The sequence below is a fragment of the Drosophila takahashii genome, chromosome 3L (assembly GCF_030179915.1).
Source record: "Drosophila takahashii strain IR98-3 E-12201 chromosome 3L, DtakHiC1v2, whole genome shotgun sequence".
Taxonomy (NCBI): domain Eukaryota; kingdom Metazoa; phylum Arthropoda; class Insecta; order Diptera; family Drosophilidae; genus Drosophila; species Drosophila takahashii.
The window spans coordinates 14078458-14093738 of record NC_091680.1 but is presented as its reverse complement, the minus strand read 5'-3'; the positions used below and the strand labels follow the sequence as shown (position 1 = coordinate 14093738).

Below are 15281 nucleotides of genomic sequence, written 5' to 3'. Positions count from 1 at the left end.
AAAAGAAAATTGAAAAAATTGCTACACCTGAAAGCAGACCTATTTGATCTTTTGTTAAGAGCTTCAACTGATAACTTCTGTTATTAAAAAATATAAAATAAAAATAACCTAATTTTTAGTATTTTTAATTTAAATTTGTTTTTAGTATTCCCGTTTATTTGGAATATTCCTGACCCAATTTCAATTCATACGTATTTTTCCTTATCTCCACAAAAAATTCCCCCCCTGAATGTTTAATTAAAAACAATGCTTTTGTGCTGGGTCAAAGACCCGAAATTTAAATATATATTCTTTTATATACACACTCAAGCTACGAACTACGTTAAACCTAAAGAAGAGATATAAACGCCCGGGAGTCTACCAGCTGAGCTCCTCGGGCAATCCGCCAGGATATTCGCCAGTTAGGCAGGCGGTGCAATATCCCGCTTTCAGCGGATTCACATGGGCCTTGTTCATCTGGACGGCTTTCACCAGACCCTCAACACTCAAGTAGGCCAGGCTATCCGCCCCAACATGATCCGCCAGCTGATCGGCGTTCAATTTATTGGCTATCAGCTCCTCCCGGGTGGGAATGTTTATGCCCATATAGCAGGGATATTGCAGCGGTGGACTGGCAATCCGGATGTGCACCTCGGTGGCTCCGGCATCGCGCAGCAGCTTGATGATCGGTCCAATGGTATTACCTCTTACGATGGAATCATCCACGAGTACGATCCTCTTGCCCTCAACGTTTTGAGCCAGGGCACCAAACTTCTTGGCCACTCCGAGCTGCCTTAATCTTGTGGAGGGTTGAATGAAGGTGCGTCCCACATAGCGATTCTTGCACAGGACCTCACCGAAGGGCAAGCCGGATTCCCTGGCATAACCATGAGCAGCTGCTGTGCCCGATTCCGGCACCGAACTGACCAGATCCGCATCCAAAGGGAACTCCCTGGCCAACTGGCGACCGCATTGCAGGCGGGCCGAGTAAACCATCTGACCCTCGAACATGGAATCGCTGCGGGCAAAGTACACGTACTCGAAGATGCAGAAGGCCATGCGTTTGTAATCGGGTCGCTCCACAATATCCACCGTTCTATAGCCATTCCGCGACAACTCGATGATCTCGCCGGGCTCCACTTCGCGGACATATCGGGCTCCGATGGACAGGAAGCCGCAACTCTCGCTGCTAACCACCCAACCCTCAGCGAGTTGATCGTTGATATTCGCGTGTCCCGCATCCACGGGCACTATTTTTCCCAAGCACAAAGGTCGATTACCATAGGAATCCCTTACAGCGTAGATCTTGTCCTTGTGCATCACCACCAGGGAGTATGAGAGCGGAGCCAGGGTCATGAAATGCCTGATCCTGGCCGGCCAATTGGGTCCATCGTGCTCGGACACGTCCTCGGGGGCACAGCACAGGGATTGGGCAATCAGCTCGCTGTCACTGTGCGTGGATAGACCAACTCCTCGCTCCAGGACCTCCCTTCTGAGGGATTCGCAATTGACCAACTCTCCATTGTGGGCAATCGCCAGGGCTCCGTGGGCAGTGTGAACCACAAAGGGCTGACAGTTCACCACCTCCGAGGCTGCTGCCGTGGAATAACGAGTGTGTCCTATGCCCAGGTTGCCCTTTAACTTCTTGATCGCCTCGTCGTTGAACAGATTGTTGATCATGCCCATGCCCTTGTGCACACTAAAGTTCTTGGAGGATTTTCCCAGGCTCGTCACTATGCCCGCCGATTCCTGGCCGCGATGCTGCAGAGCCACCAGACCCAGGCAGATCATTTGTGCTATGTCCAGCTGAAAGCAGAAAAATCTCATTTAGCTAGGGCTTGATTTTTATTATATAAGTAAGTGGTAACTCGTTAACGAAACTTTTAAAATTAAGAATATAACGTAATTTTTTCCTACTTATTAACTGTAGGTATCTTAATAAATGTAATAAAAAATACAAATATAATATTTACAATGAATTTAAAGATTTAAAACTGTAAGAGTTGATGCCAGAAATATTTGTAATTTTTTTTTGAACAAGGGTAAATTCCCTAAGTTGATCTACCCCAAAACATTATCTAAAAATCCCTAAACAAAAATCCTTTTATAATAAGCTTAATAGGTGAGTTTAATTTGGCTGTTGACTTGCAGTCACATGAGAAGAAAAACCGATAACGGGATGTCATTTCCCGATCGAGAATGCGCCAGCAATTTCTGTTATTTTCCATTTCATTACAGCTGGCAATAAAAACATGAACAACAGAGATTACAACCGCAAACCAAACCGCGTGCATGGATTCGATTCAATTCGATTCGATCTCATTGACGTCACCACCACAGCCTCTGGGCATTGGCCACAGAAACACAGATACGGAATCGTTAGAGGATCGGCAGGGGGTAGATCCGATGGATCTAGTGGATTTGTGATACGAGGCCTACCATTGACCCACTTGCCAGCCGATTTGCATACGTCTGACGTACGACCATGCAGCATGGAATTTAGCTATGACAGGCTCAATGATCGTTTTCAGTTTTTGATCTCTCGTGATCGACATTTCATGGGGTAATCGTATACAAAGGTGGAGATCGTAGGCGGTGGCTTCGGTTATCTACTGTTAGACTGGTAATATTTATTATTTATTAGCTGCTTAGTGATTGTGATCTTTCTCAAGCTTGAATTATTTAACAAGATTATGTGGTAAATACTTTTCTGAGACGCACATTTCACATAATTTTTTTAAATGATTCTTATAAAAAAATGTAACTATCTAAATAAATAATATTTTGCCAAGTAATTGTTTTCACGATTTTTCATTTCAAAAATAATCAATTTAATCAATTTAAAAAATCTTTTTTAAAATAAAATGTGTGTCATTGCCAAACAAATTTTTTTAAATTATTTTGATGTTTTCTTTTGATTGTTTAACTTTAATTAATACTTATTTATTGTTATTCGATTGTTTTTGTTATTGTTCACATAATAACTTTCAGCTCACCTGAGTTGGATAATCCCCACAAGCGATGGCTCCAAAAACTCCGCATTCGCAGGTCATGCCAGTGGCATCTTCCCCTTTTGGCTGAACGGACTTGTAGATTTTGTCGGGAAACACTTTTGGCGATATGTCCTTTGGAGCCACATCCTTTGCCTGCTGGCAGCAGACCTCATCTATTCCAGAAATGCCACAATTAATTATTTCACTGCCTAGTTAACTAATTAATTATTCTTACCATTACTGAGCTTGGCACAGCAATTTCCCGAATCACTTTGCGCCATGATTTCCTCTGATTTTAATTACTTATATGCTTTGAGTATCGATTTTCTTGTGCGACCACCTTTTGTGGAAATTGTTATTGAGTGGGATTGAGACACTGCACACTTTGCACGAGATCGCTGGCTAAGTCGATCACTTGATCACTGGAATTGTTCACGTCTGCATTGATTGAATGCCAGCGGAATTATGAATGTTCATGTTACAGCCGCGCCTAATTAAACCTCCGATCATCATCATCATCGGCGATCGGCGATACATATATGGCGGGCAGCTGATATTCACTCGTACTTATCAGTTGGGCTGGGAATGCAATCTTGGAGCGACGCGACGAAGCGGGAAGGTTCCGGAGGCTCTGGCAACCGCATCGAGAAACGCAAGTCGGGCGAAATTTGAAACCCCCGTTCGATTTACGCCAAATATGCCAAATAAACATTGAATTCTGTTCTCACGTTTTGGCTTTGATCATCACGAAGATTCAATGACCGCATTATGTCCGTCTAGTCTTCAAAATCACACATCTCACTTCGGCATTGATCCCATCTCATGTGCGCCTTTGATTTTCTTGCTTATCAGCTTAATGCGCTGGCACATGCACATTTCAAGATCAAAGTTTAATTATTTTTTAAGGGCCCCCCTTGGAGACAGGGTTCTTTCTCTCGGTGCTTTTACATAATCCCCACTACCCCTATGTTGACACTTTGTTGCTTATCGGCATGAAGGAAAATGCGTTCATTGACGCATTTTAGAAGTGTTTTCCTTCCATACACTTTTGGCGTAAACAATAACAGATTAAATAATGTTTTTCTTTTGCAATTTAAATGGGCTGTGCTATCGCGAAAATACGCTTATTTACAGAGGCCCCCAGTGGAGCGCTATCACGCGAGGGTTGATCGATCCGATCCGATCTGCTCTCGATCGCACGATTGCCGATCGTAAACAATAAACAAATTCCACTCCAGTCGCCAACTAATCACTTGTGCTAATTATAGCCGCCAGTCCATCTATTTAATTACAAGCCACTTGTTTATAGGTTCGGAAAAACTTTGCCATGTGATCAACTGATTTTCGATTATTATTTTTATTTTTCCCTTTGGCACAGATTTCGATTGCGATTTCGCACCTCATCTGATGCAATCGAAGCGACCGCAGGCATAAGCGTCTGCTGCGGTTGTCTACCTGATAAGTTGGTTTCACTCGCCCTCCCCTACAAAACCGATTCGAATAAGTGCTGAGCCCAACTGAGGGATCCAGACAAAACACCGCCGTATTTATTAACATGTTGTATAAGGTCGCCGAGACCTGGAAAGTTTTAATTACTACTTGTCGCACAGCTTGAGTAAATATTTTGAATAATGGAAAAATTACAGAGTTTTGCAGTGAAAAATTAGAAATTAAAAATTTCGTTCCAAAACATGGTTTTAACACAAAGGATTATTTTTAATTTTAAATAAAGAGTATACAAAAAATACAATATTTGTAATTGTCTAATCTAAATTGAGAGTAATCTTTGAACAATCACAATTAGCATCCCCTTGACAATTGCTTTATCAAAACTTAAAGTTTCCATTTCCAATCCGACGATTCATTGCTGCCCTTTAACAAAGAGATAACCCATATAGGTAGGCCCCCCATCATTACCTTTTATTATCAGTATTTTTCGGCAAAAAAAAAACAAACAATCAGGCAAACAAACGAAATGTACAAAAGAAACTAGACAAACAAACAACACAAACGGAGATAATCAGATGCGGCATATAATGTGGAAATGAGCATGACTTGGAAAGAAGTCGGGGTTGCTGGAACTGCTATATAGGGGGTGTCCAAGAAAAATGACCAAACCGAAAATCGCTGCCCTGGGTTGGGGCGTTGGGTTGGGTGGCTGTGAGACATGTGTAACCACTTGAATTTCATTTGGCGAAAAGCTTTATCGAAAATTATGCGAATGTTGGTTGACTTTTGGCCAAGCGCCACCGAGCAGGCCGAACTTCTTTCTCCGCGGGACACTCCTAGCGCCACCGCCTCTGACGCTTCACCTCCGCCGAAGAAATAGAAGAGGAACTTGGTTTATGCACTGAAAAAAAAGTCTATTTAAGCAACGGTTATCGAACATTTGGCGAAAATTTAAAAACAAATATCCCTGATTTCTAAACACTAAGCACATAATTTATGATTCATAATACTAAGATACCAAAAACTTTCAAATTTTATTTCCACACCCTTTTTATTTTTATTTATTAACAACCAGAGTTATATTAATTATTAAGTTTTAATGATTTGTTAGCTCCAAAAGTTTTGTTTTATATAATTTAATTTCTTTTTATATATTTATTTGATCGTGAGAATTTTAGAAAAATATTTTAAGCTTCAATTTGCTTAACAATGAAAATAATTATTTATTTATTCGTGCAAACTGAGATTTGAAATCTCTGAAGAAAATTCTGTTATATTGCTATTTTTAAAAATGTATAAAGAACGAAAATGAATATTAGTATTTTCTCGCTGTGCCCAGCTAACTGCTTAGAAGGCTGATAAAAATCCAGCACACACTCACAGCTAAGCAAACAGATAATAAAGAGGAAAATGATGCTTCAGCGAGTGGGTTGGGGGCTGGGGTTTTCGGGAGGGGCTTTTCGCATATGTGAGTGCCACACCCCCTGCTGCTCCTTGGACTGCCCCCGCCTCTGGAGTGGCGTCCAGTTTGCTGCTCCTGGACGATGGACAGTGGACTGTGGACCAATGGACCACGGACCGTCTGCCTCATGCATAATTCAGCAGAATTCTGAATGATTATTCTTTATGGGACTGTTTATTTCTTTTGACCATTTATTTCAAGTTGCTTTCGTTGCCACGCTGCTGCGCTCTTCTCGCTCCCTTTTTCATTATTTTTATACAGTTTCCAGTTGCTTGCGCTCGAAATGATTTTGACCAACGGTGACGCAAAAATCATCAAATGGCCCCGGACCCCATGACCATGTATCTATTGAGCCAAAAACGTTATACCATCCCACTCCAGTCCACCCCGAATACCCCGGAATACGAATCATCCTTTGGCAACCACACATGGATTGGCGCCGCCCCCTTTTTTAGAGGAAAGTAGCCGAGGGCTCCCTGTTTGCTTTCAACGCATCATTTCATTTTATTTTATGCTCTCTTCCAAAAGTGACCACCAAAAGGAGAAAAATAAATTTTATTTGTTTTTCTACGCTGGCCGCAATTGAATAAAATGTTCCCTTAATGCCAGCTGAAGGGGAACAATTACTCTAGCCAAAGATATCGCCAGAAGTTGCAACTCGTTCTTTTTGGCAAACTGGAATAACTTAATCGAACTTAACTTAATCGAATATTTCAAAGTGCTATTAAAAAAAACTATTTAAACTTAAGCACAAATATTTTAATTTATCCAGCAAATTTGGAATATTTAAATTTAAAAAGTAGTTTTATTTGTACAATTACAAAAATGTATTTTATCAAGCCCCAACAGTATTATAACAAATAATAATATATTTTAACATATTTAATCCTTTATTTAATGGCCCTTTTTCAATAATCAACATAATCTCTTTATCTTAACTCTTGCCAACTCAATCGCAATCAGCATTGCTTCGAAAAACTTTAATTAAACGCAAAAGTCCAATTGCTTTTCTTCGGCCAAAAGGAATTGCAATTAAAACTAATTGAAAGCCGCATAAACTTGGTTTAAGTAAACAAAAACCAAAGCCAAGTCGGAGGAGAACTTTGATGATTTCTCCTTGCCACCGAAGTAAACTGGAAAATATCGAAAGGACAGGACTTCAGTTCGAGGACCTTCCTCTCGTTTTTCGGCCAGCGTTTTTAATTCGTTTACGTTTATTATTTATTCCGCAGAAGCGGGGAAAAAACAAAGATGGGAGCCAAAGAAATCCGTCGTTTAAATTTGTTGTCGTCCATCCATGTTATTTGTCTTTTCCGGCATTTCTTTATATACAATTTGCATTCGGTTTATATATAAAAGATATATATATTTACCATTATATAGCTCAAAATTTTCATTTCTGTCTTTTGTTTTCACGATGGTTTTCTGTATTTTTTTTCTGTTTTTAGCTCTGCGGGAAATTTGCATAACGAAGCAGTCACAACAACAAATAGTCCCCCTGAAAAAGTGGGCGTGTAGACCTGACTGCTGACTGGATGGACCAGCTCTGTCAGCTTTCAAGTTTGCTTAGTTGCCAATTTGAGGAGCGTTCGAAATTGTCCAGCGATGTGTACCAACCGCCGCCGCCTCCCCAAAATATTTCTCTAATTAGTTTTCCTTTACCAAAAAACACCTCTCATCTTTAAGAACTAGACCAAAGTCCGCTAGGCGCTTTCTTAAAGCCAACTTGTGCATTCGTAATGAGCCACTGATTGATGTCTGTCAAAGGGAACGTCGGAACGTGTTTACAGTTCTTTCAGGGGGCCTCGTAAAATCTTAATGACTTTCAATTTGTGGCACATTAGGCAGATCCCAAAACAACGGTGGAACATGTGTAACACCCAAAAATAAACCTTCTACTTCTTGGCCGGGTTAATTAGCATTTCGGAAACGTAAATTGAATTGCCAACGCAAACCGAAAACTGCTCCAGTTACGCGTGAGAATTTCAGGCCATTTCTCGACTGGTTTTATGGAAAGGGTCTTCTCTTCGGAGCTTGTGCGCATAAAATTTCAATTTTCACAATCGAAATGGAGTAAATGGTGGTAAAAATACGGGGAGACACATTCCCAAGGCAAGCTGCTCAATTGCCGGCCAATAATCATAAAATTTAATAAACACATTTTCTAGTCGCCGTTGGTCAACTGCTGACCACCGTTACCCACCGTAGTCAGAGTCACCCCCGGGGCACAGTGGGCACCACAGTGGGCAACAGTGGGTTAATGTATGCAAAACGCATTCAAATTTTATGTATCGCCCCGCAACGATCTTTGGGATAGTCAACTCAGCTCCTCCAACCCCTTTGAAAGCCCCCAGTACAACATAATTCGCTCGGGACTGGCTTTTTGGTGTATTTTTAGTGTGTCTAGTCGGTCGGTCGGTTCGGTTTGAGTTCCAGTTCCGCTGTTATCTTCCACGGTCTATTGGCCCTCGTGGGTTCTATCTCCGAGGGGCTTCTGTGCATGTAAATTGCATAGTTTCGGACACTTTGGGTCACCTAATGAGGCCGACTTGAAGTCGTCGTCGTTGTCGTCTGGGTTTTGTATCTGTATCCATGCCGTTTGGCATGGGAAATGAGCAGATCTCCCGGGAAGACAAACAACAGACCAACGTTTTGCAGTGACACAGTTCGGTTTGGAGAAGGGCGATCCGAAAGGTGATCTGATCTAGTTTAAACTGTCTTTGGGAACATAAAATTCCAACGCTTCTGTGTAGATAATAAAAAAGTTTCAGATATTTCTAAAACATTTTTAGACTTTTTTTCAATTTAATAAGATGATTTAACTATTAAACTTTTATTCTAAATTTTAATTTTAAAAATTGAAATTAACATAATTGAATTTATGTTTTTTCGTAGAGATTATAAAATATTTAATGATAATGATAATATAAAGATGATAAAATTACCCTGAATTTTTATTTTAAAAATTACATTTAAATAATGTTTATTTTAATTAAACTTGTTTGGTAAGAGCTAAAATCATCGGTTTCAATATGGGCTTGCAGGGGCATACAATAAAGAAATGATATTTCTACTATAAACTAAGTGAATGCCATTCTTGTGAGGCCACAAAAATATCCTCCCATGTGTGTTAGAGCATTTGTCTTGCCTGGCTTTTGTCACTTTACAGGCAATTGCACTTTATGAACCGCAAATCGCATCAATTATATGATGAACTCTCCTTCAAAAAACTTTACACAACTTTGCGAAGTTCTGCCAATAAATCAAATTTGCTGCAAGCCATAAAAACGCCAAACATTAGCACAACAAAAAGGACACCCGTGCCAAAGGACTAGGACAGGACCATCCCCAAAAAGTCGTAAATCTCGGAATCACTTGTCGCGATTGGAGTAGAGTGAAGTGAAGCTTGTTTGCCTAGCGAAACCTCGGGATGGTGCATTAAATTTTACGCATTATTAGGAGACCGCCATTCTCCGAAGGACAGACAAATCGAGGACAGCAGCAACAAAGGATAACAACGAAAAATTAGGCACATTTGCGGTTAGGGGTTGGGGGTCAATCCGAGGGAGGGTGGATCGGTGGACAGCGACGGGGGGAGGGGGTTTCGGGGTGGGAGTTTAACGCTCTACGCATCATTCCACTTCATTGGCGACTTTTGTAACATTTGTTTGTGACGTTAATTTATACAATAATTGTGACAAGGACCAAGTCGACTCAAAAAGGGACAACGAGTGCGACTGACAACGGCCAGAAAATATCAAATCCTGTCGAGGATCTCTTAGTACGACTATTTTTATCACTTACTAAGTTTTATATGGGCAAAATGGTCCTAATTGTTAAGCGTTTATATATAAAAACATTTGTACATTACTTATAAATATTATTTGAAAAAGATCTTTAAATAAATAATAATATTTATCACATATTTAATATTTTTAAAATAAATCTATGTTATCAACATGATGTTAAGGAAAAACTATTTTATAATCTTTCTATTTAATATTTCCTTATTAATGTATTTAAGCCATTTATATTTCCTTTCCGTTTTGTCACATACCATAAATGTGTGCGAATTTCTCGTACTTCCTTCTTTTTAATGGAATTTTAATATATTTGTGTTGCCTTTTTCTGGACACAGTGATGGCAGGGATTTCTTTTTTTATTTATTCTAAATTATATTCATACAAATGTTAAAAGTTTCACAGCCACATTTACATCCCACACTCACACACAGTGGCGCATGAATATTGAAAATGTTTCCCCGACTTTTCCCGCAGCCCAACTTTCATTACGAAACGCATCCTCGTGTGGAAAAAGTTTTCCCTCCCACTTTTTGGAATATGAGTGTTAAAAGCCAGGCCCTGCATATATTAATATCCGCAAAAGTGTGTGAGAATGTGAGTGAGGCCAGGTACGAACGGTGGTCCTAAGCGACACACGAAAAAAAGTAAAACACATTAAAATTTTCATGAAAAATGTCATCAACAAAAGTTTGAAATGCAAATAATTTGCAAGTTGCTGCCAGTGAGTGTGACTGAGCCTGCTCCTGTCCCAAGTGCTGAGTGCTCTCAAGGACCAGACAAAGACTTTCGCAGGACATGCAGGACACATGACACAGGACACATCATATGATATGCTCAGCAGACCCGGCTCACATATATGGAAGCATAGCTCACTTTTTTGGGCCGTCCCGCATTAGAATGCATTTAAAAAGGCATCCATCAGGACGACAAAGGATTTGCGGACAATCATCATCAGGCAAATCCCTGACTGATCGATTATGATTGATGTTAGTGTGCAGGATAAAAAAACCGATTTGGTGGGCAATTAAAATTCAAATAGAAATTTATTTGAAATATCAAAGGCATTGTGCGGAATATTTATTCAAGGCGTGGCCGAAATGGAATCTGGACGTGATTTCATTAGCAGGACGAAATCAAAGCAATGGCAGGATATCATGGAAATGGGACTCCTGCACTCGAGTGTCGCGGCGTTCGCCATTAAAACATTTGCCACGCTCACTTGGCATCATGGACAGAAAAGCCAGCAGAAAAGCAGCAGATTGCGAATCAGAAGTGGAATAAGAGTCCTTCGAGTGGCAGCAGAAACCAGCAAGGACAATTGCGATAAAAATGGCGTCTTAAGTCGAACCCCCAACAGAGTCTGGAAGTCATTAACTCAGCTCGAGGGCTTTTATCTCGCCACTTGAACGCATCTCGAGCTCTCAACTTCCCAGATTTCTTCCCATTTCCTTCGTTTTCATTTCTTCTTTCCCTTTTTCCCATTGGCAGCGCCATTTTCGCCCCCTGCTCTTGTTAATTTCTATACGACAATTACACACGCAACTGATAAGCAGCGCGAAATCCACTCACTCTCAGCTGGAGAAGATTAAAAAGCCAGGCGGCGAAAAAGTTTTATGGCTCCGACCGAGCGGAGCCAACATAAAACAGAAGCTCTTTGCTGGCCAGCAAAAATTATCTGAGATTTATCCAACCAGAAATGGCAAGATGGACTATCATCAAAAACTCTATGTGATTCATGGGATAATATTTTTGAAGAATAAATGTACCTATATCCTATTTCAGTCCTATAAAAGCCCGTTTAGAAGTGATAAACAAGTCTAAATGAATTAAAAAATGGGATATAATAGAATAGAATATATAAATAAGTTAATTTTAGGATATGTATTTTTAAGCCATGTATTTCCTGTTTTAATTTTAATGTTTTTATTTTGGCAATTATTTTTATTAATTTTTATATTTTTTAACAGACATTTTGATTGCTGATCCCTTCACTTTTGGTAAAACATTATTGTAAATTGTTCTTGTGGATCTTCTTTTTTTTAACAATATTCCCAATTTTTCAGTGCATTTATAAGTCGGCACTTGTTCACTTCACTTCATCCTGCGCATCAATGTAATTTCTCCAACTCCCCCAACTTACATCTCTTCTTTCTGTCATTAATCTCAAAATTAATTGCTGACTTGTCAACAAATTTGGCAAGCATTTTACGAGCGCCCATAAACTACAATAACTACCCCTGTATAAATTTTAGAGAAGCCCCCGCCCCCGCCCGAAAATAAAAAGAAAATCGAATCTATTAACTAATTAAGAGGGACAAACGGGGGAGCAATAAAATTAAATCACGCGCACACTTTTGTCCCATGGACAGCTATCAATTAGATTGGTGTAAAGGCGTTGTTCGAACAAGCGTATCAATTATTTTAATGACACGCATTTTGGGGTTCCACGGGGGTGATGAGATGGCTGATGGTCACTGGCCAGTGGTCACATTAGAATGCACCCTTCTCTCTGAGTCAGGGGTCAATTTCCGATCGGGGTGTGCGATGAGGCGTGGAGGTGGCAGCGATGCAATTTTAAACAATTTGTACCATTTGTTCGGCAATTTGCGGTTGATTTTCGGACACACGACAAATGAAAACAATAAATTTGTAGCTGACCGAGCCAATTAAATGGTGTTGGCCCTAATGACAGCCACATATGGTTGTGCGTCGATTTAAAGAGGGGATAGAACACAGAAGGCTACACTCCATCAGCGATCAAGTTTTAATTGCTTATTAAAACTGCACAGCGAGTTTCGAGAACATTCTGCATTTTGCTTAGCATATAAATTGAAAATTCCAGCAACAATGCAAATTTTCGTGTAGTTTTTCGGCCAAGGAAGAACTTTAAGTTGGAGGTGGTGAAAAGCAGCTTAAGACCTGGACAAAGCCTTTCAAAAAAAAATAATGCAGTTTTATCTCGCCAGCTCAAACGATTTGCATAATCGCTGTCAACTCGACAACAAAAATTGCGGAGTGAGTTGTAGTTGCCGTCGGAGGAAGCTAAAAAGGATGTGGGATACGAAATGCCGTGGCATTCATGCAATTGACACACATCATTTCACGCACTGACGCCTTTCAATAAACCAAATTCATCACCCGAGCCACACAAAGGAGCCAAAGGGAGTCAACCGACAATTTAAAATCCTTCATATCCTTCAGCATATTGAGCCCTGTACACAAAACAGATACAAGTGTAATCAGTCAAGCGTTTTGTCAGCCACCGAATGACATCATCATTGGTCCCCTTTCTATTTTTTTTCCTCTTCGGAATTTCAAAATCTGCATATCAAAAAATAAAAAAAATGCTGAGGGAAATAAAATAAAACCAACCCAATTTCGGGGCGAACGCTCGCACAAAAGGGTTGCTGATTAGAGAACGGTTCACGGTTTCGTGAACCATGAATGAATCTGCGGTCGTCGTTTATCAAGCCATCAGCACAAAGGTGTGACTGGGAATTTACCAACCACCCACTAACCCACTCGAAAACCGAAAAACCCGAACCCGTTTCCCAGCAAAGGAAACCATCATCATCTGAACTAATTCCAGCGGCCCAAGGAGAGACATTTGTAAATCTCGACGCGTTCTGTTGATGTTTTTAATTAATTTTTGTTTTCCAGGGGTTTGTGGCTCTCGCAACTCCGAGAGGGTTCACTTTCAGGGTCTTCTTTTTTCCCCACCCCGCTTTTCTGATATGATTAACATGTTGAGGTGTTGATTTGTGATCCGCATTAATTTGTCAATCACAAGTCGTGCGTTGCGGATAAAAAAGTGGCGTTATTTGTGGTTTTCCACAGGCAGATTTGATTTCGGAGATAAAAAGGTAAGGGAAATTATGAATATATTGAACGAATGGGAGTTTTAAAGAAGTTTAAATTATGTTTCCATATTTAATCAAATTATTACATATAACATATCTTGTGGTTATTACATATACCATATCTTAGTTATAAGTGTAGTAGTAACATTTTCAAAACATTTAAAATATCTAAATATTAAAAAACATTATTAAACAAACATTATAATATCAAGATAATATAGCTCAGGTTTAAACATAAAATAAAGAGACCAATGAAAATGTATTTATTTATACTCTGGCTAAGAGAAAAAAAAAAGCAAGCTTTATAATTCTAAAAATCCTGGCTGCTCGCAGTTTTATTATTAAAATAAGGACCTAAAAATTGTTTGCTTGTCATATTTTCAACCTAATCATTTTACACCAAAATATATTTTTAAAATGCCCCTAAAAATGTAAACAAAACTTTGCACTTGCTAACAAATTTAGTGATATTCTTTCGCGGACTTAGAAAAGAATTTCGAGGCATGACTGGCAGTCTGTCAGAGACTTGTTGCAATATGGCTAATAAGGGAAACACATTGGCAGCTGCTCTGGCTGCCGAAGAACCAGCTCGACTCAATCAACATTGCATTGATTCATAAGTCTCATTACAACACCCAACTGGAGATATTTATGCTCCGAGTCGTACTCGCAACTATGTATGTTCGCCGTCCGTCCTTCGCCTTCCGTCCTGGGATGTTTCCCTCGTGCGCTGGCATTGTTTTTGCCATTCTGCACATTCACAAAATTGATTTCATTCACAACATGCCACGTTTGCCTCATTAAATCATCACTCAGTAACTATCAATGTTCGATTGCCAGCGAGCTCATGTAAAAATCAGTCGGAGTGCTCAGAAAAATGCGGGCTGCTCGAGTAGAGAACAGATCGAATTAATTATGAATCAGAAAACAATGTAATTACATGAAATCCGATCGATGAACAGAGAAACAGAGACCAGAGACCCGGGAGCAAGCAGAGACGAAAAAAAAGCCAGGCTGAAAATGCAATTGACATTTTTACAACGTTTTGCAGGCCAGAACAGCAGGGAAAGTTTGGCCAGAGAAACATGACAAATATCTGTGACAATCGACTGATTGTTGTTGGGTGCTCCCAGCTTGCATTCATCCTGTTTTCCCTGATCGTATACCATATATATATATAACCCCCTATAACCCGTTTGCGCACGCGTGAATGCCGCTGAGCCAGCGGGAATTGTCTGATGGCGCTAAACGGCCTGTTGGGCCATCGATGCCATCGATACCTTGGAGTTCACTCACTTGGCTTCCAGACCTGACTTTTGTACTAATAGCCAGAGATATCTATCGCAGCGGGAGACCTGTCTGCCGAGGGTTTAACCCCAAAGGGGCGGCAAAACCCAAATGACAGGCAATGAGCTCCGCCTTTTCCGCATTAGTTGGAAAAGTAACAAAAAAAAGTTGGAAATTAAGGGAAGGGGATGAAAATCATGGTTGAAAGCTTTAAATAAGTTGGAAATTAGATTTAAAGGAAAATTACATTTACGGAAGGATTAAATAAGGTCTAACTCACTATACAACTAATAAAGCTGCGAATTTAAATTGTTAAAATATTAGGATGAGTTATATTTTCCTAAAATAACCTCTAAAAGTATTATGCCAAATTTTATAAAAATATAAAAAACATAAATGTATTATTTAGTTGACAAACAGTATACAAATTTATGTTTTCTATATTGAA

The 15281-nt window shown here is 39.8% G+C and overlaps 1 protein-coding gene across 1 annotated transcript; it reads right to left on the bottom strand.

The window, feature by feature from the left end:
- Positions 1–250: 250 nt before the first annotated feature.
- Prat2 (Phosphoribosylamidotransferase 2) lies at positions 251–4469 on the bottom strand. The gene is made up of 3 exons (XM_017155165.3): positions 3208–4469; positions 2976–3145; positions 251–1785 (listed from the first exon to the last, which is right to left on the bottom strand). Exons 1-3 carry the CDS (start codon positions 3251–3253, stop codon positions 358–360), a joined length of 1644 nt encoding a protein of 547 aa, XP_017010654.2. The 5' UTR covers positions 3254–4469; the 3' UTR covers positions 251–357.
- Between the last annotated feature and the right edge of the window lie 10812 nt (positions 4470–15281).

What these genes read in the sequence shown, in the direction of transcription:
- Prat2 (XM_017155165.3), bottom strand. Translation starts at nt 3,253, where the DNA reads ATGGCGCAAAGTGATTCGGGAAATTGCTGTGCCAAGCTCAGTAATG. An exon ending in CTGTGCCAAGCTCAGTAATG is followed by an intron (nt 3,146 to 3,207) that starts GTAAGAATAATT and finishes TTTCTGGAATAG; the next exon opens with ATGAGGTCTGCTGCCAGCAG. An exon ending in GTGGGGATTATCCAACTCAG is followed by an intron (nt 1,786 to 2,975) that starts GTGAGCTGAAAG and finishes TTCTGCTTTCAG; the next exon opens with CTGGACATAGCACAAATGAT.